The 24,235-nt window shown below is 39.5% G+C and overlaps 1 protein-coding gene across 2 annotated transcripts in view; it reads right to left on the bottom strand.

Annotated features, from left to right (window-relative positions):
• LOC138187057 (zinc finger protein rotund) overlaps window positions 1–24,235 on the bottom strand; it is a 241,965-nt gene that overhangs the window by 67,487 nt on the left and 150,243 nt on the right. For both annotated transcript variants that reach the window (XM_069127507.1, XM_069127508.1), the window contains exon 5: window positions 21,341–21,516. In XM_069127507.1, the coding sequence (XP_068983608.1) occupies window positions 21,341–21,516 (176 nt within the window). The remainder of the gene's footprint in view (window positions 1–21,340; window positions 21,517–24,235) is intronic.

Below are 24,235 nucleotides of genomic sequence, written 5' to 3'. Positions count from 1 at the left end.
TTCAAGGTAAACTTAAAAAACAACAACGTTTTAGCACGCGATTAGAGTCCGCTTTCTGAAGAAGCAATCATTCCATGAACATATTATTTAAAACAATTCAAAGTTGCGCAATAGATTAAAAGATCCAATATATGATAAGCGTTATCCGAACTCGACCTCGTACCATCGGAAACCTTTTACTTTCGAGAACCATCAGACTCTCAGATACATACATCTTCCTGAACGCTTAATCTGTTCAAAAAACAAAAAAAAAAAAAAAAGAAAAAGAAGAAGAAATAGAAAAAGATACCCTTTCAGCAAGAGTTTCCCAAAAACTCGACTAGCATCGACGCCAAAAGTCGCTGACCCAGACCAAACAGTGTGATAACGGGTCACCGAAGCACTGACCTCCGTCACAGGTCGAAACGAAAACCGAGAAGGCAAAAAGTGGCAAGCCCGGCGATCATCGACGCGCGAAAGGAAGAAGACGAGCAAAAATGCGAAGAGAAGAGGAGCAAAAGGAGGAAGAAAAAGAACATGCGAGTCGATCGTAGCAGGACGAAAACGAGAAGTAGAAGCCGGAACAAGAGACAATGGGCCAGAGAGCGCGATGCATGTTCAACATGTAGGAAGACATCGTTGCTCCTTGCAGACGTAGGGACAGGTGGCAGACTGGGCCTCGTGGCCCAGAAAGAGAAAGATCCGGTTCCTCGTGTACGAAACGAAGAGGGGAACGCCAGAGGGCATGGGAACCTGACTTTCGGGGGCAGCATCCCTAGGAAGTGAGCAAGGGAGCCCCGTCGTCCCTCCGTCTGCCCTCCTATCCCCGCGGTATTCGACCTGGTTCAGGGGAGAGAAAATGAGAAATGTAGGGGCCAGATAGAAACGAGAGGGGCGACCTGCACTTAAACGCGCGTCACGCAACCTGGAGCCTATTTTCTGGCATGTACTATCGTTAGGGTTACTGATAGCCAAGTATCAGTCAAGTATCGGTCGAAGATTGGGATAATGGGAACTAAAAGAATTTTTGTCCAGTTTCCATTGGGAATTTTTCGAAATCTCTAACACGTTAACCGGTGATTTCTTGCAGTTTCGCTCTATGTGAAATATTCTGTATCTTCAAATATCCCAATGCGTAGTACAAATTCATCTGTGATGTATTCTTCACAATTACTTACAACTTCTTCCAAACGTTTCGATAATTTTTCGATTCCTCGCTTGAAGTATACCGCGGTTTTTTTTTTATAGCTAACCAATCTTTCAAATATTTTCAAAGTTCCACGTCGTTGTGGAGGAAGACAATTTGTTAGACCGAGGTCCGGCATGCGCGATGATGGAGAACTTGCTATTGCTTTTATTAACCTTCGTGTGTATTCTGATCCTCACCCACGGGAATTGTTCCACTTTACCAGTCAAATCGAAAAATTCGATTATAATCTTTATTCACGCAGGTAGGCGACGCTCGAATTATAAAGAGTTACGTAATTTTGGAATATGTATTAATCTATTACTAATCTATCTAGGGCAAAATAATGGAGAAATGTACAAAATTTACGGAAACACGACCTTAGAAGTAAATTGCTTAAAAAACTCGTGTACGTTTTACTTTGTTAAGGTATAGAATATACCTATATCGAAATGGTACATACTTCACAGAGACTCGCTATAGCTGTTAGAAGCAAGAAATTCCACGACTTCAGAAAGGAAGATAGATTACCACAGATGCTGCAAATGTTTTAATTCCTTGAAATTTTATAATATTCTACTTATCTACGTTAAAAGAAAAAAAATGATGACAAGAAAAATACTAAGGAAATCTTTGATATTCCTTATCGCGACAATGCTAAACGGCAGAATTCGATAAACAGAAATTAACCAAAAAAGAAAGAAGGCCTGAAATAAAACGTAGAGTTATAGTTTGCAATGCAAGGTTATAGTTGAACGTCAAACGACTGTTCACTCGAACGCTTTGGAGGAAATCCGTTGGGTTGATCTTTCAGGCAATCCACGAACAACTAAACTCTTCAGCACAGTGAATCGTTTTCCATTTAATGCGAATCGTATTAAAATTTCTACTCGGCACTCTGCTCCGTTCAAATACCTCTCGGCGTGAACGGGAAACGGAGTGGCAATTAAGAGAAACGCGGCGAAAAAAATACCCTTCCTTTTTTTTTACACGCGCCCCCGGTATTAATCTCGAGTTTTGTTCCGGGAATGTCGCGCATTTTAATAAATCTGCGCGCCGACATTAAAAACTTTTACGAGCCTCTCCGTTCTCCTCCTCCTTTCCTGCCCCTCTACTTCGCTTCGACTCTCGGAGGCCGCGTAACCGATATTTTGTATTCGAGAAAGACTAATTACAACTAGTTCTCGGTAATAATTAACGTAAACCCACGGTCGTAAACTTAAATGGGCCAGAGCGGCTCCCTAATTAATTCCGCAACGTCGTCCCGAGCCGCGGAAAGGAGCTTCATTAAGGACTGGTTGAATTTCGCGGCGGCCAAGCACTCTCGCTGTGAACCTTCAAAAAATGTGCACACGTATATCCTGCGACAATTTCCCTCTCGATAACCACGTTTCACATGCTACTTGTCCTTTTTCTTTCTTCTCCTTTTTATGTTTATCAAATTGCGACAGTTGTTATCGAGTTATTTTCATCTTATTGCATTTTAAGTACCACAGATGGAGCAAGGCTAGTCGTAAAACTCGTCAAATCTGTCTTTCTGCCGCGACAAGGCGCCGTGAACTTTTTGAAAAATATACACGTCACGGAATATGTCGTGTGACGATCCCTCTCTCGATAACCACGTTTAATATCCTATTTTTCTGTTTTTTACGTTTAATAAATTGCAACAGTTGTTTCGATCTTGTCGAGTTTTAAGCGCATAGGTGGAACCAGGTTCGTGGTAAAATTCATAAAATCTGTCTTTCGGCTTGTAAACTTTCAAAAACTATCCACTCTACGATATACATGTGTTCCGTGACAATTTCTCTTTCGATAACCACGTTTATATCCTATTTTTCCCCTTTTCCTTTTCTCGCATTTGTCAGGTTGCAACAAGTAATTTCGATCTTATTTCATTTTACGTAGATGGAACAAGGTTTGTCGTAAAATTCATAAAAATTATCTTTCCGACTTTCTCTTGAGATCTTGCTCGGTTTTATTAGCTCCGAATAGTCGTGGCGAAATATACAGCGGAATTTCGTATGCAAGGTAGCTTGGAATATGAAATCGTGCATCAGGATTACTGAATTAATTTTACGCCGTGATTATCACTGATTTTGACCTTGAATCTCTTCTTGTTCCATTTGATTCTTTGTACACGTTTATACACACGTTATACATATACATACAAATATATACAAAAAGTATTTATACGCCATTTGTTAAAGAATTTACGATATCAATTAATTAAGTCCAAGTATATTAAGTTTCGTATCACTTGATATTAATTTCGTGTGATTACAAAAATTTCATACCAGTGAAATGTGGTACCCGATAGAAAATCTTCATTCACAGACAAAGGTATGTACAAATACTTTCTGAAGCTACTGCACTGGTCTATACTACTTGACAGACACTGCGTCCAGTTGGACATCAAACGTATCAATTAAAGAGATCGATAACAAGAAACTGGGTATTTCAGAAGCTCTGCAAGAGTTAACGTGCCATAATCTCGTCGGAGGTGTTCACCAAATATAACCAAAAGATATTGGAATGCTATTGGAAAGCTATAAGAAATCGAATCTCGAAAAGAGATTAAAAAAGATCCAAGTTCGATATTTCCTGCTTCTTAACTCTTTCCGGCACCCTCGCGTGAGGGAAGGGCGCTGAAGGGACGCGTGGAGGGGGGAAGGAAACGGAAGGTGCACGTCGACGTACAAGTCTAACCACTGCAGGGCGATAAAGTACGGCGGATAATTAATTTTATAGCTACTCAATTTCCGAGGGAATCGGCTACCGGGGCCCGCAGGCCCTGTTTTCGTTAGTCGCGGCAACAAAAAACCAGATACAGGCTTCTGCACGCGGTTAGAAAAGGAAAAACGATGACTCGAGACGAAAGAGAGAGGGAGAGAGAGAGAGAGAGAGAGAGAACATGCGCAGCGTAATGCGAAGGATAAAGAAGAGGTTGGATAGTCGAAGAAAGATATGCAAAACGGGTAGAAGAAAAGCGTAGGAAGAATAACGTGCGAGTTTCAGAGTCGATTGCGCCGCAGAGAAAATGTAGAGGAAAAGATATCGTGAGAGAAAGAGAGTTACATGACTGTGGAAATGCGAAGAAAAAGAAATGGCAGATAAAATGTAAGAGGGGAATATTTTGAGAATAAAGTAGGTGGATCGCAGTGAAATGGTCAGGAGAAATGAATTAAATGGAAACATGAATAAACACACTAGGGCTATCGGAATAATTTATCAATTAACTGGTGGTAGAGAATCGAAGGATTAGAATTTGATGTCGTACAAGCAGTTCTTGGAATTTTCGAGCGACAGATGTGCGATTCGTAAAATTTGTTCTTTAGATTCTTGTTTAACTCATTATCAAGTTTGTTATTGTCGATTTATTTCAGTGTTGGTGACTCGTAAGGTTTTATTAATATCAGATGGCGAATCGTAAAATTGTAATTGAACTAAAATCTCAGTAAGAGACATAAAACTTCTCGTTGGTCGAAACAAAATTGTAAAAATTAAAAAAATGAAACGCATCGAAGAATTACAGATTCTGATCTATAAAGACATATTTTTCGAAGATAAAAGACTTGTTAAGTAAAAAATTACAAATACACAAATTTCTTGTACGATATATTTTTCGACTTTGGCGGAAGATATTTGTACAAAAGGGAGGAATAGAAAAATGCTGTTGGAAAATGAAGACTAAGTTAGAAAAGGATGGAGAAAAGGGAGAAAGGGAAGAAAAAAGGGAAGGAATAGTATGCATATGTTCAAAAGAAAGAGTGTGTCGGGAAGGGAAGAGAATATTCAGTCCGTGATGAGGTCCAGCCACAGATTTACGATCGGCAGCCTCTCTGAGAGCACCACTTCTTATTTATTTTCTTTCTCCCTTCTTTCTCCCTCTTTGTCGGCTCCCCTCGCCCCTCGTTTACGCGGCTACCGAACCTGCAGCCCGTTTTCTTCCTTCTTTTCGTCTCTTTTCCACTTGTTCACCTGGTACATTAAGAGGCCGAATCTACATCGTGCTCGGGACTCGGCGAAATCTGCCACGCGACTCGATATTTCTGGTTTCAGAAGCAGCCCGTGTGTTTCGCTGTTGCCATACTTTTCATCTTAATGGAATTAATTAAATTTTTAATGAAACCCGCGATTTCTGAAGAAAAGTTAAATCGCAGGAATTAGTTTATTTTCGAGTGTTTTCCCGAGGTTCGCAGTCTCCTTTTGGAAAAAGTCTGAAGTTTTATAGGACTGTAACTGCACGAAGGTTCACTGGATTTTGAAACTCTGCCTCTAAAAGTTTGCTTTTAATTGCTTCGAAATCGTAACAGTCGCAGCGAAATTCTAATAAAATTGTGATTTCGCACAACCGTCGCGATCCTTCGGTTTCAAAATGCTGGATATTAAGAAAAATTCGAACTCCCGTAGAAATACAATTGCTCCAAGGTTGCTCAGATTTTGCGGCATTAATACCGAAAACTTTCCTCTGCTTTTGAATCGTAGCGATGGCAATAAAATTGTAATTCTTGGAATTGGATCTGGATTATAATTTTTTCAAAAATCCAAACCAATCTTCAAATTCTTAATTCTTCCACAAGGTATGAGTTCCTAAGGGAACTCTGACACCTTTAGGGGAACTCCGAAACATGATTCATTGACTTCTCCTAATCTCAGCCGAAAGTTCCCCGAAAATTTTCGATCCAAAAAAAGAAGAATGAAAAAAAAAAAAATGTACCGCAGACACGCGACTGAGAAAGGCTCCAAATTTACAGGGCGAGCTCGATTTTCCCCGTGACACGCGACACATACCACCTTTTCGAAGCGGAAGCGAAGAAAAACTGGCTAACCAGGATACATCTAGGAATAAAACACGTCGATAAAAAAAAATAAGAAAAAAGGAGGAAGAACGGGAACAGGAGGTGGAAAAATCCCTACAGGCAGAAGAATCTTGAAAAAAGCCAACCATCTGTGTGTCCACTTCAAATTCGTGTTACATCGGTCGTGGTTGGCAATCAGGCCGCGCTTTTTCATTAATTAGTCAAAGGGCGGCGCAGGATTGGGGAGAAGTTGCATTGACCAGCTTCAAAATTGCCAATATCCACGGGTACATTCACGAAACGGGGAAAAATCCGTAAAAAAAAAGAATGATCCGTCAAAATAGCAAGCGAGAGAGAGAGAGAGAGAGAGAGAGAGAGAATGCGACGAATACTACAGAACGTGGTAGGAAAATATTAACCTAGAAATAGAATGGTGGATTTTGTTTCAATTGTTTGCAAGATACTATCGATAGAATATTGATCCAATGTATAGGTTTGTTTAAAAGTTTTAATGTAATTATTACGTATAATTAAAAACTCGAAAAAGTTGGATAATCGTTAAAAAAGAAGGGAATATAAATAAAAGTTTATAAAAAGGAACTAGTGTAGTAATAATTTTACTACATTAAAAATACATGTAACTTAAGGATCAACTATGCTCACTACGATATAAACTTGCATAAACGTCAGTAGCAGTATAGCGATATTGTGTTAAGCACGTTACGTGCGTGATACTAAGTTAATCAATTTAAAAAGAAAAAAAAAAAAGGACCAAGTCCAATGATTATATTTCCTCCTTGCTTCGTATCTTCACTCTTCGTGTTATTTTAAACGAATCTTCTGGATTTCAATCTTTTCTCATCCGCCAATCTTCATGAAACTAATATCAGTCCACAAATCCGCAAATAACGCCATTCATTTCGCCTGCAAACAAAATCCACGGCAAACCATCCTAATCCACGGTTATCCAGGACCAATCAGGTTACATTCACGAGCTCTCGTAGCACACGTTTCGTCACGGATCATGGCGAAACGACGAAACGTATAGATGCGAACAGGTGAAAGGGGAGACCACGCAAAAGAAGCAAAACGAACAGCTAAAGATCAAGAAGGGAAAAAAAAGGAAAGAAGAAAAAAGAAACGACGAATCCAGTCAACTAGTTACGGTCTACCAGGCAGTGCGCGTATCCCGTTCGAGGAATAGGCTCGGTTCTGCCGACAGAAACACAGGCTGGCCGTACGAAGCCACTTTAATCGTCTTTCCAGGCGTCACGTGATCATCCGGCCATAGGTAATTGCAAGTAAATTCGAATTGTCACGCGTTATCACGGTAGGCCCGAGGTGTGCAGAGGTTCTCATCCGGATTCGATGGTGCTTCCTCCGAAGGATCCATCAGGATGACACTTGACGCGATCTTAAAATAGGAAGCAGGGGGAGCAGCAGGAAGTTTGCTTTTTGTCTTCAACGGGGATTTATTGGACCATCTCTCCACTGTGGGAACAGAGACGAGTGCTTAAAATGGATTTCTCACTTGGTACATGGCGAGGATGCAGTGTATATAGTTCGAATCTATAGATCTATGGCTTCTCGTTTGAGCGACTTCGAGCGGGGCAGAGCGTGGTGAATGTAAAGTATTAAGTAAAAGCACGGTCTCTTGAGGTTAACGAGATTGTAAGAAGGTATATGCCCAGAAATTATCGACTTTGCTACGAAATTCTTTCTTAGGTACAGTGAGCCAACGCTGGTTCGGCTTGGCGAGTGAAACATTGCTATACTTTAATCGCAATGGGAAGTTGTAAGGCTAAAAAAGATGCAGGTAATTATACGGTTGTTAGCAGATTGCAGATGTTTATGGATATTCGCGTTTCTCTGAGTAGAATTTAAAAAATGTTACTATTCAACGTTTTTACACTTGCGTCCTAATTTTGTCGAATCGCGTACAAGATCGATAAATCATTATCATATTTGATATTAACACATCTATATGATAATTTCAATTCATATCTGCTACAAAATTCTACGACGTTTTCCCTCAGAACTAAACTCTCGTCCCTCCGATCCTTCCAAGTAACTGATACACGTAATACGATCTCTCTTTTCCACCTTTTTCCAAGAAACATTAAACAATCCATCTCCCTCTCCGTTTTGAATCCGAACAAAATTCGATCAAAACGGTACGGCGAGATCCACGAAATCGAAAATGAAAACGAAAAGCTGGCTTTATTGAATGGGTCAGGTTGTCTGGAGGCCTGTGTTGTTGAAGGGGGTCAGGTGGGGCCCAGCGGAGCGGCCAGTGCATGCAGCCAGCCTCCCACGCCAAACAAAAGTCCTTAAGCCTTAGACTGAACATGATACCCCATTTACCTCTATGTACTAAATTTCTAAGTCCGATGTTGGCCCCTCCACCCTTGTGCTATATACCTATGCTGGTCTAAGGGCACAATGGGCCTCCCTCACACGGTTATGTAACCGTCCGTCTGTCCGTCTGGCCCGTGTTTCGTGTGTTCACGTCTCTCGGCCACGTAAAAGCTTCTTTCTGTTCGCGTGAATGGGCCGTGGCCCTCGGGATCGACCGGTACGATAGCTTTCTCGAAGCTAGTCCAGTGTGAACGCACTCTCTCGACGAGATCCAAGTCCCAACAGCGGAAAGGGACGAGTAACCGGTGAGAGATTACACGATGGACGATCATTCGATGGCCAACAGCCCGGGGAAATACGTACGATTTTTCTGATGGATCGACGCTGAGTCAGAAGCGTTTCCTCAATTTCTTGTTACATCATTCTATCGATGGATCGTTCGATGAACGTTGGCTCCTCCGGTTTGCTCTGTTTGGATCTTGCGGTACTTGCACGATCTCTGCATCTTCATTGGATCCGATGAGAATGATGCGGAAGGTCTGGGGTTCTCGTCTACGTATAACAGAACTATCAGAGTGGTAGAAGTTCTAGTAGCAGAATTATCGGAGTGGTTGAAATTTTGGTGCTATATTTATTGGAGCAAGTTGGGTTTATGGAGAGGAAATCCCAACAACATGAACGGAAGCATACGAGACAGAAACTTTAACAGAATATATATTTCCCTTGTTCGTACGATTTATTCGAAAAATTCTATCCAAGTGAAATAAATCTTCCCTTCCCCTTCAATTTATCGATCGCAAATATTAGAAATTCCGAAGTTCCTAGTGGAAACGTGAAAAAAAAAGAAAAAAAATAAAGAAAAAGAGAAAAGAAAAGAAAATACACTTCCCCTCCTTCGCGCAACATATCGATGACAAACAAATATCGAAGAGAACTCGGATTCCAAAGGCGCTATGCTCGAAATTAAGAGACACATCGAAGACAGAAAAATTGTCAACGTTTAAGAAAAGTAAGCAGCGCCCGAGAGAACAGCTCCACTTAGCTTGTCCGTGATACAATTACATTTACAAACGAGACATTTCGCCAAAAAGAAAGCCATCGCCATCGCCAATTGACGTGGCGTAGAGAGAGGGAGAGATCCGGAGGAGCCACACAAAGAAACAACACGGGTCTGCTCGACGTGTGAGGGTACATCTCCGACAAAGTGGTAGGGAGAAGGCTCACCTGATCACGCACCACGGTAGCGAGAGGCCCGTCATTTTTTCCACTCGATTCTTTTTTATCCCCCTTTTCGCCTGCTACCGCGAGAGAAGGAGAGAAGAAAGGGACCGACGCGTAGCATCGGCCGGTGAAACGAACGAGGCCCCCGTCGGAGAAACTTCGGTCCCCTCTCTTCATCCTCGACCATCTCAAAAACATCGGCTTAGATCTAATTTTAATCGAGTCTCTGCCGCGAGGCGTGCTCCACACGATAATCTTACCCTTCTGGTCCCTTTCTGCCTGTTTCAGGGTCCGATCCTTTCGACTCTGTTTCGCTGCCGACCGTAGCGGGTTCGCTATGTCGCGTGACCCGACGATTTTTGTCTAATCTGATAGATAATTTGGACCAGAAAATAATTTCGGCCCACCTTGATGGAACATACTTTCTTCTTCGTAGGAAATTATATTTAGGAATTTTTTTTAAATCTATTATATGTATATTAGCGTAGTTTTTGTCAAGTTGAAGAGTTCATGAGTAAAACGCGATCCTTGTCCATGAGTGTTTTATCTCTTTGGATAAACGGACCAATATCGAAGCACTTTCGACTAATGTGATAGACAATTTGGCTCAGAGGCTATCTCGATGGAACGCTTCCTTCTTTGTTTAGAAATTGTTTAGGAATTACTTTCTAACAGTTGGTTTTTTCTAACAATTGGAGAGTTCACGACTTGAACACGATCCTTGTTCTTGTTCCTTTTTCAAGAAAGCAAGCGATGCTTGAGCATTTTTGACTAATCCAAACGAATAATCTGGTCCAGAAAGTGTAGCAGATTATCGTGTCTAGTGTCGTGTCTTTGCGTCTAATAAATTATTTGATCAAAAAAGAAAAGACGTATTGTTTCTAAAAAATTTGGGAAAGAACTTGAGAATATGTTGCTTTATGTGCTTAATATTTCGATATTTCCATTTTTGTGTCTGCTAAATAGCGCGAGGAAGGGGCAAACTCGTGGAATTTTTCCGAGCCAAATTTCACCTCGAATTCTTTCGGAAGATCGAGTATTTTGATCTGGATCATTCCGGTAATGGAATGATCGTAGCTGCGTTTAAATCGGCCAACATGTTAGGAACAAATCGTCACGAGATTACCAGTCATCCGATAAGTGTAACTAAGCGGAGGCACACGTAGCTTAGTAAAAAGAGACACGGTTGCAAGAAACACGTAGCCACGGACGAGTGACTAGCACTTCGATCGAGGATGCGAATAGAACGTGATATTACGGATCGAGCGAAGAAACGATGGTAAAATGCATCAGCCTAAGCAGACGTATAATTTGAAAAATTGTACCATTTCAATGCCGACTGAAAAGTTTGAATGTTGCTTGCTGAATGGCAAAGAAGATTCGCAGCAAAGACAGAGAAACGGTGACAGGGAAAATGATGGAGGAGATTTGTATTTGGTGTAACGAGGAATTATTATGGAAATGGGTGTCGCGAACGAGGATGATGAAGCTTTAGAATTTTGCAGCCTGAATTTGGTATCCTTCGAAGATTTGAACGTTTAGAAATTCAAAGACGTGGAAATTGGAAAATTCGAAGATTTGAAGATTTCGGGATTCGAAAATTTACAAATTAGAAAATCGAAGCATCGGAAGATTTGGAAATTTCGCGAATTACAGCGTTCGTATAGTTTAAGATGAAGAAATTCAAAACTGTAAATTTCCAGCGCTAGGACTTTTAAGATCCTCAACTCCACATCCAAATTCTAATAACTTCAACGTTACGTTCTAACGAACCGAACGTGCAATTCGAAAATTCTTAACAAATGTGAAACCTCGATTCCTAGGCTTTCGAAAAACAACACTCTTAAATCATATCTGAAAGCATGTAACTAAAACTTCGGAGAATCGCGTCGCAGGGTCGAAGAACACGACTGTGGAAGACATCTTAACATCGAAAAGAGGGGGGGCACTAATCGACTGGGCTGTCATTTCGCAACACTGTAATCTCTTCGGCGTTGTTTTCCCCTCGATCCGGCGTCCTTCCAGGAGCGGCGTGTACTCTGCCGACCAAGCAAGCGAGAAGAAGAAGAAGAGGGGACAGGGAATAAGAAGAAATAAGGAGAGAGAGAAGAAGGAAAAAGAAAGGGTAAAAAAGTGGCTGACTGGTGAATGAAGCTATGCACCTCCGTGCCCGGGGGGCCCCGAGATTCAAGTCCGGGGGCTAGTGTACCGTGACGAGCACAGCATCCTGCCTCATCCTCCTTTTCCATCCTTCTTCTTCTCCTTCGTCATGTTTCTTTCTCCGATCGACGATTTCTCGAATCGTTGCCTGTCCACGGAATCATTTTACTCTAACTTGGCATAGTATTCACACTCGTCTTCGTGTCCTTCTTCCTTTAATCGTTGTATTTCGTACACTTATAAGTTTATTTCGTACTAGTTTGTACTATAGATCGATAGCGATCAGATCTACTTTCAGTCGCTTCAAATCTGTATGCGTGTGTACAAATTTTTCACTTGCAACGTTATTTCAAGCTAAAAAGTTCTGAGACGCCTCGAGTCTCGCGTTTACGAAAACTGATGCGTTTCACACCCTGTCGTTAATTATCAATTGTTTCTTTGGTTGGTTATTTAGGCAATACAAACTGGAGCATATGATAGCGAATACTTTTGAAACATTTTAGTTTCAGAGAATTTGAAAAGCCAGAATCACTCCATTATTTCTTAAACTATTTCTTCGTTGTTTCTTAAAGGTATCTTCCTTTTCTCATCCTCAACTGCTTCCTAAAAACTTCTTTCCACTTCTTCCAATTTTACTCCTCTTCCCGTTCGTTTTTCCTTTCCTCTTTAAGTTATCACAATTTCCTCGAGAATCAGTCCTTCCTTTTCGATTCACTTTCCCTTCGACATCTATACCGCGATCCCCCATTCATCGACCTCTCGATTCACGATTCAAGGGTGCAACCTTGACGCGCCTCGTCCTCGTTCTTTTCCGCTTCCATCGATTCCTTCGATCGGTTTTTGCCCTCCTTTTCGATCAAACCGCTCCATTTTCTTCTGTTCCTTTTCCGTTTTCGCAGACCATCATCATCCAGGCCTCGATCGATCGGCCGATCGATCGTGAAACACCACAGTGGCCCGCAACGGGAAACCGCAACGCGGATCTAGTTAACCGCGCCGCGGAAATTATTCGCGGAATAATATCGGCCGCGAGTTTATTCCTCGCTCGGCTTCGCTCGCCTCTCGAATCATACTGAGGTAAACGCACCTCCGTCACAGGAAATATAGCATAAATTTTGATGTGGCGAAAGCTTCGTTTCTCACAGTAATTTGGCTAAAAAATTCGAGTCTTTTATAAGTTTCTAAATCGTTGTTCAGATATGAGAATATATGAAAAATTCCTTGGGCTTTGCGCTATCGATAAAACGCGTGTCACACGATTCGAGGAAATTTCTCGAGAAATTGATAAGTTACTTAATGTATTGCGTAATGAGAATGTAGGATATCGAATGAGTATTTAAAGTGTATGAAATATCGAACATAAAAATGGGAAGCAAAGAGAAGATACGTTGAAGAAGGGAATTTCAGAAATGGTAATAAGTGGTGAATAAGAAATGGACCGCAATCAGCGATCGCGTTACTCTCAACTAGCCTTAATTTCTTTTACGAAATCGAACTTGCAAAAGATTTGATCGAATTAGAAATTTTGAAAAAGCGCCATACCGATCGAGGGATTCCATGCTATTCTTTGAAACGACGAATCGATCACAATCGGTAAACAGGCTAATTTCAATTTTTAATTTCTTTAAAAGAAATTTGCCTTAAATACTCTACTATATATAATGATAATATACAATATTACGTATAACATTTTCTAATATTCCGCCATACATTAGGTTGTCGGAAAAGTTTCAAATCTTTGTAGTAAGAGAACAAAATGGACAATACGTAATTCAATAAAATAATATAAAAGAAAGAACTCTGTGCGTCTATTAATTCCTTATAAAACCAAAGTATTGTTTCCTCATAGTACTCTTGGGACAACTTTATATAGACTACTATTGCAATATGTATGTGGATTATCCCAGACGAAATCGAATTAGAAACCTCAAGAAAATCCTACGTCCTTTTCAAATTGACTTTTTCCTTTTGAAAGAATAAAAAAGCAAATACTTGACGAAACAATGCGCTGAATGCTAAGTATGATAAGCGTGATTAATATTACCGCACCGCCTGCTCCTCGTCTCCATAAACTCGAAATTTACGATTCTGCCAGGCTTCTCTTCAGCTGGAAGCTTAATTACAATAAGAATCATCGTCCGGCTGTAAAATAATACGTAACGAACGTGGAGCAGCGTCTGACGCACCGTCACATATCGTTCCTCGTAACGCTAATTATTAACTATCGTCGAAAGTGAACCGCCTCAACGATGGCGGCGGCCTTCTATGACTCTTTTCCTTTTTCTCTTTACCCCTCTCTGCACTGCTCGTCTACGGTTTCCTTTTTTCCGCCCCGCGGTGGAACTGTTCGTTCCTTGGCGACCGTCTGTCGCGATGACAAACTTGCTGAATCGTCTTCTTCCCCATAATCAAACTCCTGCTATCGTTCTTTAAACGATCTCATCGGCTGATTGAAGTTTAACGTGGCTTCCTTTTCTGTTTTTCCACTTTACTTTTTAATCGAGTTATGTCGCGATTTTATTGGCTGTCCTTCAGGAATGTTGACTTTCCACGATAATTTTTAATACTTGAATTAATTACGAGAGGAGAATACGAAAGAAAAAATGTTGTTTGATTTTGTCTTTTCTTGTCGGATCTAAAGTACACGATATTTTTTCGTTATTACGTTCAAGACTAATAGTGTCTCGTAATATACAACGAGATTCATTATTCTGTACAAAGTTGCAGGTGTTGAAGATGAAGATTAGCTGAAATAACCTTACCTTAGCCTATTAATTAAAGGCTAACAGTATCTCATAATATACAAGTTTGATTATTCTGTACGAAGTTGCAAGCGTTGAAGATTAAGATTAGCTCAAACAAAGCCCACATTACCCTATTAATTAAGAAATAAAGAATATCTGACTCTGTCGTAAAGTCATTTCGGCGACGAAGAGACACGATTTATCGCGTGTTCTCGAAGAACAGAAACCTCTTTTTTATCACTCTCTCGGATATGTTTAATTCGACAAGAAGGAAAGACAAAAGAATTTCCTCGTTTCTCCACTCCCCTAATTTCCTACAAATTAACGAACAAAGAATACGTGCCTTTGAGGTGTTAAAATTTTCAGATTAAAATTAACATTTGCGTCCGACTACCCCATCCTAAAAATTCGGAAATAAAGAAAAACCCTGCGGTTCTAATACCAAGGAAACACGGTTTATGACGTGTTCTTGATGAGGATGCTACCGAGGAAATGCTATTCGTTAAATTTCCCTCCAATATATGCTCAATACCTTCTTTTATTCTTACAATTTGCAAACACTTACAAATCGAAGAATATTTCTCTCTAAATATGTTACCTATTAAGATTAATTCAAGAAATCCTAGATTATCCTTGCAATTATAGAAAGATTAAAAAATAACAAAAGACGTTGGATTTTGTCGTAAAACCATCTTAGCTAACAGAGAAGTACAGTTATTTGTTTATATGTGTGTGTGTGTGTGTGTGTACAATGAGTTAAAAAATACAGAATATTTCTCTTTATGGTGTCAAGTGTTATCTTATCTTACGCCATTGATTGAAAAGAACACAATACCGAAAAATCATTTCTCAATAAAATCACTTTCCATTCATTTTTAACGACAAACAACGACGGCACGACCCATCGCGTGTCGTCTATGAAGAATCTCCCCTTCTTTGAACTCCCCCCTCCCTCCTACCGCTCTATATATTCCATTGCTTCCCTAATTCCACTAATTTCCCATTAATTAAGAAATAAAGAACATTTCAACCAGGCGTTGAAGATTAATATTAACTCGTATCGCCCTGTCTTAACCTATTAATTAAGGAACGAAGAGTATCGAACTCTATCGTAAGATGATTCCAGCGACAAAGAAGCACAGTTCATCACGGTTTCTCGATGAAGAAGGGCCTCTTCTTCGAGCTGCCTTCGATACCCTTAATTCGATACTAGTCACGGCCCGATCCTGTGGTCGTCGGCGTCGATAATTGAGGAAGCGGCGGCGAGATTAGCGAGTGGGGGGTTGCAGCTGCTTCGTTATTATGATTTTCTTCATTAAATGCCGATCAAGGCAACGCTTTAATGGCTTTCTGGGTCTTATCAGCCGCGGCAAATAAGACGAGCGCCACTCGCGCGCATAAACCCGATCGTGTGGAGAGAGCGAGATACGGCGACCCGCTTATTCGTCAGCCGCTTATTTCAATATTACAGTGTAATAAATAGCGAGCGAGACTCGCCGAGGATTAAATCGACGAAAATTACAGATTCCCGGCTACGCGAGGGCAGAGGGAGGCAACAAGAGCGGCAAAGAGAAAGGGGAGGGGGTCGGCTGGCAAATTACATAGATCTCGCGCAACGGTATATTCGTGTACCTGGGCATTTTTCTTTCACTTGTGCTCTCTTCAACGCACGGCAAAACGATAAGGGAGCGTAGCTTCGATGTGCTTTTACGGTGTCGTTATCGATGGGCTTTGCAGTACTGGGAGTTGTTCGAATCCGTTGAAATTTCAAAGTGATAACGAGGTGGTTGATGTTTCCACGTGGTGTGCTCTTTGTGGTTTTGGCAAGCAGAATGTTATAATTTGCAGTGTCGCCGAGCGATTACATCTTGTAGGTACAGGTTTCTTCTATAGGAATTTAAAAGCGACGATGAGACGGTCGAGGATTTTACACGGCACGTTTTTCGTGCATTTTGGAAGTAGAATTTCTTAGAAGATTTGCCAGGAGTTCCATCGAAGAAGAATCTTCTGGACGTTTCGTTGCGGTAAGTTTCTGCAACAAGTTTCATTAGACGCTCGATCGCTCGATGAAAATCCGAAGATGATCGTTGCGTAGAAGTTAAACGCTCGTTTCTCTCAGACTGCGATGTCGTCGACGTTCTTTCACACAGTGTGACTTTGTCAGGTGTTTCGATTGAACAAGTTCGAAACACAATGCGGTTGCACTTTGCTTCTATCGGGTGATTCTTGAACCGTGCCACACGCATTGTAATTATGGCTTTCTTAAGATTTCCATCCTGAAACCTGCCCTCGTTCTGTAGCTCTGTGATACTCTTCTCTGTACGTTTTGCATTTTCACAGATATCACAAGACATTACTTGTTTATCACACCACACTGCTTGTATATTATACAACTACTACGTAAGTTGCACTATTTTTTTTCACACACGTGAAAAAAAGATATAAATTTGATATAAATATAAATTTCAGATATAAATTTGATAGCAGAAAATTTTCTGGTGCTGCGTTATTATTCAAAATTGAAAGAACGCGTATAGACTTTTACGAAAGAACGATTCGAAAGAAACAGCGAAACGATGGAAAACCGAGGTCGATGCCAGAAGAATCGCCAAATCTCTTCGTTACAATATTCTAATTTAAGATCATGTGCTTACATAAAGTTTCGTAAAAAAATAACCTGAGAAAGAAGGATATCTGTTTCCCAATTTTCATTCTCCGCCACTTTTGAAACGAGAAAAATCGACGCTCCAATTCCATCGATCGATATAATTTATATCCACAATATTTATCGTTTGTTACACGATATTCTGCGAAATCCATGCATTCTTCCATCGCGCACTCTCTCTCTCGCGCCTGTTTGCTTAATGGCAGACAATAATTGTTGTTTTTCAACGGAAACAGGCAAGATATACGTGTCAGATCATGCACGATGTGTTTCACTGGCCTCCGGCCTATGATAATCTGTCCTATTCTATAAACGTTCGGTGAATATCATTAAATTTTAACGATCCATCTTATGGTACGTTGCGCCGCTCGTCCTTCGGTCTCTCTCTCTAGTTTCTGTCTCTTCTTCGTCTTGTCTCTTCCTCTACCAGCCGATTCATCGTCGTCCTTTATTCGTCGCTGCGTTTCAGTCTCTCGATTTATCTTGTAGATCGATGATTTTTCCTTGGGCTACGTGCATCATTTCTTCCCTCGTATACGTTTTCTTGGATGTTCTTCTTTTGGAATTCTACTTTTTTTTTTTTTTGTTTGATTTTATTACGCTGTGCATTTTTATCATTAACTTCTCTTCAGGCGTTTCAATGTTGGGAGATTAGGCGGTAGCAAATGTTATTTTAATTCGAGCATACTTCGTCTTACCCTTGTTCATCATACACTTTCATTTCCTCTTTAGCTTCTTCTCTTCCTTTTTGCTTCTACGTGTTTCTTCTATTTTCCAGCGTATTATTTTTTATTCTCTTCTTCTATTATTTTTGCTCTTATTTAATCTTATGGCAGCCTCTTCTATACCTTCCTTATCGTAACGTTTCCACTTCTACGTAGCTTTTATATCATCTTCGTTTAAACAGTCGTCGAGGTTTCTGAGAAACCTGACGCTGCAAGCTTCATTATGCATAATTTTCATTTCCCGATTACGTTTCGCGAGCTAATTTTATGCTACCAAAAAATCCCTTATTTCGCTGGACATCATCGATTCGACTAACTTTCTAAATTCTACGATAGTTGCTAAATATACCAAAGAAAATTCTAGTTTTCTCTCGAACATCCTCGTATCGAGTTATTAAACGAATCAGACTTTCGTTAATCGAAACTAATCGATGCTTTCTTACATCAATCATCTTCAAAGGATTTCGAATTAGACGAATCCCATCGAACAAGTACTTCTTTAATCAAATTAATAAGATACATAAGCCAGTAGATATTTTCAAAATGCTGATCAAATTTTCACGATCTAACATCTTTCTATAGTTTCATTACGATAAACACTAAAAATACCAAAGATGAGAAAGGGAAAGTGCGACTCAAGTTTATAAGCTTCCTCGTGTAGACATTTAGAGGATTGCAAAACTTTTTAAAATCTGCAAACGGCCCTCCAAAAAGAAGAGTTAGAGAACCTGCTCTTGGATGGATGTACCTGGATACTTGAAATCCGGTCGTAAACGTAGCGGAAAATCGTTGGTGACAGCTCAATTTCCGAAAATCACCTTTCAACCCTTTCATTACCTACTGCAACAGGACGAACGATACCGTTCAAAGGGTTGACACTTCTGCTTCTCGACTTTCCTATATATACGATCACGGCGTTCTTAAAATTAAATTCCTAAATTTAACTCCATTTCGATCTTATAAATTTCCATAGGAAGAAATGGAACACGGTTATATGGGAAATATTGTGAAAGTGATTTATCACAGTGATAATCCAACGATGATCGAAATCGTTCTCACACAACACATAATTAACTACACCAATTAACGGAGATACTTAATTCAATCGTCAAATAGACTTACCGCGTACTAATCTTCATTCCGTAAAATGAGATCACAATATACAGAAAGGAATAATAATAAAAATGAATTTCTATTCCTTTCTCATAAACGTCTCAATACTTTCGCGAGCAAACATAACTTCCAAATGATGTTGAACAAAAATGTTTCCAATCATTTGCATTAATTGTACGTAGGTACGAAGAAAAGGGAACTTTGATTGGTTCACATAATTTTTCCTCTTTCGTCCAATTTCCCTGAATCATTAACGCGGCTAATTGCAAACACTGGCAAGCTGCTGTGCTTTCGTGTGCTTTCGCGATTAAGCAAAATCCCTGGCTTCTCGACGACGCGATGTAAACGACAAGATCCTCTTCTCGACAGGCGGCGCGGCTCCATTTCGAGAAACAGTCGTGAGCAAGCTTTTTCCTAAACTTGAGGATCTCCGACGTTGGGGGCCGTACTAGACCTCCGGCTAGGGGGGGAGGGGGGAGGCACAAATAGAAATAAAATCGATACACGTCCGGATGAGATACGTGCAAGACGAAAAATGTTCGGGCCCGAGGAAAGCTTCTTCGAGAAGAAAGAGAGAGAATGGAATTTATGCATTTTTGTCTTCTTCTTTTTTTTTTTTTTTTTTAGGGCAGATGGAGAAATGGAGAGACTTGAGGGAATATTCGAAGTATTCTTGGAAATTAAGATTAGAAAAGGAAAGCGATGAAACATCTTTGCAGAAGCATTTCTATATTTTTGCAATTACATAGAAGATTACCATAATAGATTTATTAAAATCGACCATGAGGACTTGGACCATGAAGAGGGATTATTAATTAGGATTAATAATTAATTAATTTATTAAAGAGGGATTAATTTGATAGAAAATATACGATAAAGGGAAAGTTACAGACTTTAGGAGAGTTTATTCCAAACTACTGTTGATTATGTATAATATTTATATAATATTATAGTTCTTTAAGTGGCGAAACCACAGCAAAGAGTAAATTTATAATCTAGTTGACCATCATACTGAACAGACGATACACATAGAAACTGAAATAGGCTAAATTGGTCAAAGAAAACCGCGATATAGAAATAATAAGAAAGCTTTGAAGAATTTCTTCTCAAATCCTGGAATCCTGGAACTCGAATCCTGTAAGAATTTACCTTGAAATCGTTCGCCTTTCGATTGTACTAGAAAAACAAATACTTGAAAGTCAAAGTAGGAAGCATGAAGTTCCTGGTCACAGAAAGAGAAAAAAGAGTGGTGGACCAAAATTACGCTGGGACACGTGACAGGGTAAGAGGGGAAATTAAAAAGGAAAAAGGCTAAGGGGGGCGGCATCTCTTTTCGCGTTTCCAGGGCGTATTCCAACCAGAAACAGTAGAAACTGGTTGCTAATGTTTTACAACAGTGGCGAGAGCCGAATAACCCTCGTGGCTTTGTTGAACTGTAGTGGAAACAACGCAAACTTGCGGCAAACATCACTACTACTATACGTACAAAACCTAAGGGAACATCATAAAGTGTAAAAGCATCATAAAATTACTCATTAGCTGACGAAAGAACGGCACCATTTAATTACATCTTCCTATCCATTTTTATGTATTTTGTCTGGATAAAGATTAAATAGAATTAACAGTTATTTTGCCAAGATATGTCTATAATGCTAAGTGGTGGGAATGCAATTAAACAAATAAAATCTGGGAAGGAAACTTCCTTAATTGTTATTATAGATATAAAATAAATTATTAGAGTATTATAGAACGATATAGTAGAATAGAATACAATACAATAGAAATACTACGGAGATTACGGAATACGATTATCATCCAGGTAATTCGTTAGGAATTTTCGCGATATTTTATGTAGAACCCGAGATTTTCATCTCAGACAATTATCGATCGAATAATAATTAAATGTAATACGAGGAACTATATTTTCGCGAATGTCTATTATCAATTACCAAAATTATCCGACTCGCGTATTAAAAAATCTTCACTTATGTTCTAAATCAAAAATAAGCTTTAATAATAGTGTGAAATTTTCTCACTGTGGTCAAAATGTGCGCATTCTATGTATCTGAAAAATTATACCTGTTCTTCCTCTTAAAACTTCTCCCTATAATTTTTCTACGTAGATTCTCCTGAAACTGTATATCGATAAAAATTATTCCCCTAATTTGCAGAACCTCAATAAAATTGTGAAACCCCCGCATCCAGAAACATGACTTAGCCATAAAATAATATACATTAAAATGCCAATATCGTCAATGACCGCGTCATCGATGCGACGTTACAAAATGGAGAAAGAAAAATAATAAGAACAAAGACTCGGATCTGTGAGTTAAAAAATTAGAATAGAAAGCTAAAATAGGAAGAAAATTAGAACATTTTCGATTACTTACCTGCGGACACATCTTGCATTGGTACTTTCTCGGTGGATGAGAGTGTGGTCCACCTAAATGGGGGTTCAGATGCGACGGATGAGATGGTTTCACGGTCAAAGGTTGAGGAACCACCAGCAGACTCGCTGGAGGACTTCCGCTGCTGGATCCCCCGGCGCCTCGATATTGTTCGTCACCTGTAATCAACAAGCAACGATGCAAATCTCGTTGGAAGCGCTTCAAGTATATATTTAGTTCCTTAAGAGCAAGTCTAACCTGCTTCCTTGTAAACAAATAATTTATGTATGTCACACGATACCAATTAAGTCTGTTATGTATGATTCATTTAGAGAATTTTTTAATTGTATCTCTGTGTTAATCGATAATAGATATAGTCGTGAAGGTACCTGCATTTTAAGGCTGCTTTAGGCTATTTCCTTCTCCAATATACGTTAATAAAACATTGTGATCAATATTAAGTATTATTAAAAAGTATTAATTTTAATTCTGGATTAATACGTTCGCGCCGGTGTTGCGTGTGGATTATTATTTGAGGGCCGCATGCTATTTACAGATAGTTATTATACTGTTATTTAAATTTACAACTATAATATTTTCTAGCTACTAAACCAGCTTCATTCTTGTTGGTACGCACCGACTGATAGAAGATTCACGTATGAGCCACCGGTGGTACACGCCGCCTGATGGCAGGTTCCAACGTAAGCGACCGCTGGAACGCGCCAGCGTGAACGTGTTAATATCCACGTTCAAAATATACGTCAATTACGTTGAACACTATTCGGGAAATAAAATGGAACTTGATTGTTTCAAAGTTCAAATATCTTTTAATCTAAGAAGCGAATGCTCTGGAAATGAATAATCTTTCGAGACCACTTTTTGCCTCTTTGATCTTTGATATATTCCAAAGAATTTTATTGTCGATAGGAAATAAATAGATCAATATCTAAAGTATTTATTAATTATATTAAACAAACATTATGCAGCGTGAAATTCGATTACCATCGCGATCAGGTGGAAATATTAATTGGCGAAAAATTTCTTTTGCTCGTAGGACTGTATAAATATAACACGAACGTTAGAGTTATACGTGTTTTATGATCGTGACTAACCAGATTAGAAAGTCACTATCGCAACGAATAGATATTTAGTTATTAAACTGGTTCGCTGGTTTCGCCAGCGTTATTGAATCAGAGAAATTTCTGCTGCCATTCATCGCGACAATTAATACGATATAATACGTCCATTAAGTGGCAACGACAGAAAAAATGATAAAATGTTAACGTATCAGCGTGAACGCAATGCAGCTAATAACAGCGTAATTCAAGGAATTCTGCCTGCGTTTATCGTAACGAGTGATCTTGAATAAAAAAGATTATAATTAGAGGGCATTATGCGATGCCGCGGAAATAAATGTCGTTACAGAAATGCCCGCGGTATCTGCCTTCGTTTCTTTTTTTTCTTTTTACTGTTACGAAGATGCACAGTTAAGATACTTTCTTCTATTATCGATAAATAACAGATAATAAATCCACGTAACGTGATCTCAATGAAAGTTAACACACATGTTACGGCACATAATAATGTTTCGTACGATGTTAACGACTGGTTCCAGGAAATTGTAGTTTAGAAAAGTAAAAGTTCCCAGAGCAATCATCGTTACGAGATAATTACAATTTGTAAAAGTTTTCGATAAGAAATAAGGAATCGATCGTTTCAAACGATCTCTACAACTTTTCCTTCCAATTATTACTGTTCGACTAATCTAGAATTATCGAAATTCATTTTGTACGATCATTATACAATGATTTGCACCTGATAACGATACTCACCTTTCGATTCCTAATACCAAAGAATTTAAAGGTCCCATACTATTCAGATTATATTTGCTCGGGAGATAAATTAAATCTTGGGATAATTAAATCCTCGAACTGAATTTTCAATCTTTCCCTTACGATCCTTACCTTCGAAGAAGGTCGAATATTACCAAGCTGCTATGTATAATCTTCAAGAATAATATCTAAATCACTGTATTACCACTTTCAAGATGGTATCTAATCATCAAAACTCTGTCGCCTCTCAATTTCTATAGAACTCCAACATTTCTAATTCGAAGAAAAGTCAGATATTACCAGAATAACATCCAATCACGAGAAGTCCCATTATCTTTACATAAATTTCAAAGAGGTCGATCCCCACCAAATTATCTCTCCAATTTGAAGAAACATCAAATATCAAATAATATCAAAATCCTACATCGAATATTTCAATCACTAAACGATCCTGAAAAAATGATCCAACCATCAAACTCCCATCACCTCTGTATAAATTCCTGAAAAAGATCGAAACTCATGGAACTATTTCCTCCTATCAACCATCGATCAAAACAAAACAAAATTAAAAAGAAAAAAGGAGAACAGACGTAATAATCCGAAAACTCACCTCGAGGCAAACAATGTCCCTAAATCTACTACATTCTCCGATTGAAAAAAGATCCTTTCGACCAGGAAAGACCTACGTTACGTTCGATCGACGATAAAACCCGGACGATAATTGATGGAAGGTATACGGCGCGAGATATGAGGAATTGCACCGGTTACAAGCAAACACGCAGAGAAAGAGGCACGCGGATCGAGACTGACGCAACGGCGGCTGGTGCGAGGGGCAAGGATCCTGGCAGGTTGCAAGGACGAGTGATCCTGCATTACGAGTAGCTGTCATTAAAGGCAAGTTCTCAATATCGAGACCGAGCCACACGGCGAGTACAGGTGCATCCGCTCGGTGTGTGCGTGCGTTGTTCGATCGAGCTCTGTTTCTCCTCGTTCCATCGCTTCTCTTCTCCTCGTCTTCTATTAACATTTTTCTTCCTGCCTGCTACCGGTGGTCTTCAAATCGACG

The sequence above is a fragment of the Bombus flavifrons genome, chromosome 14 (genome assembly GCF_040668555.2).
Source record: "Bombus flavifrons isolate JBK064 chromosome 14, iyBomFlav1_principal, whole genome shotgun sequence".
Lineage (NCBI taxonomy): Eukaryota > Metazoa > Arthropoda > Insecta > Hymenoptera > Apidae > Bombus > Bombus flavifrons.
Note: the sequence above shows the minus strand (reverse complement) of the source record. Positions and strands in the feature narration are given on the sequence as shown.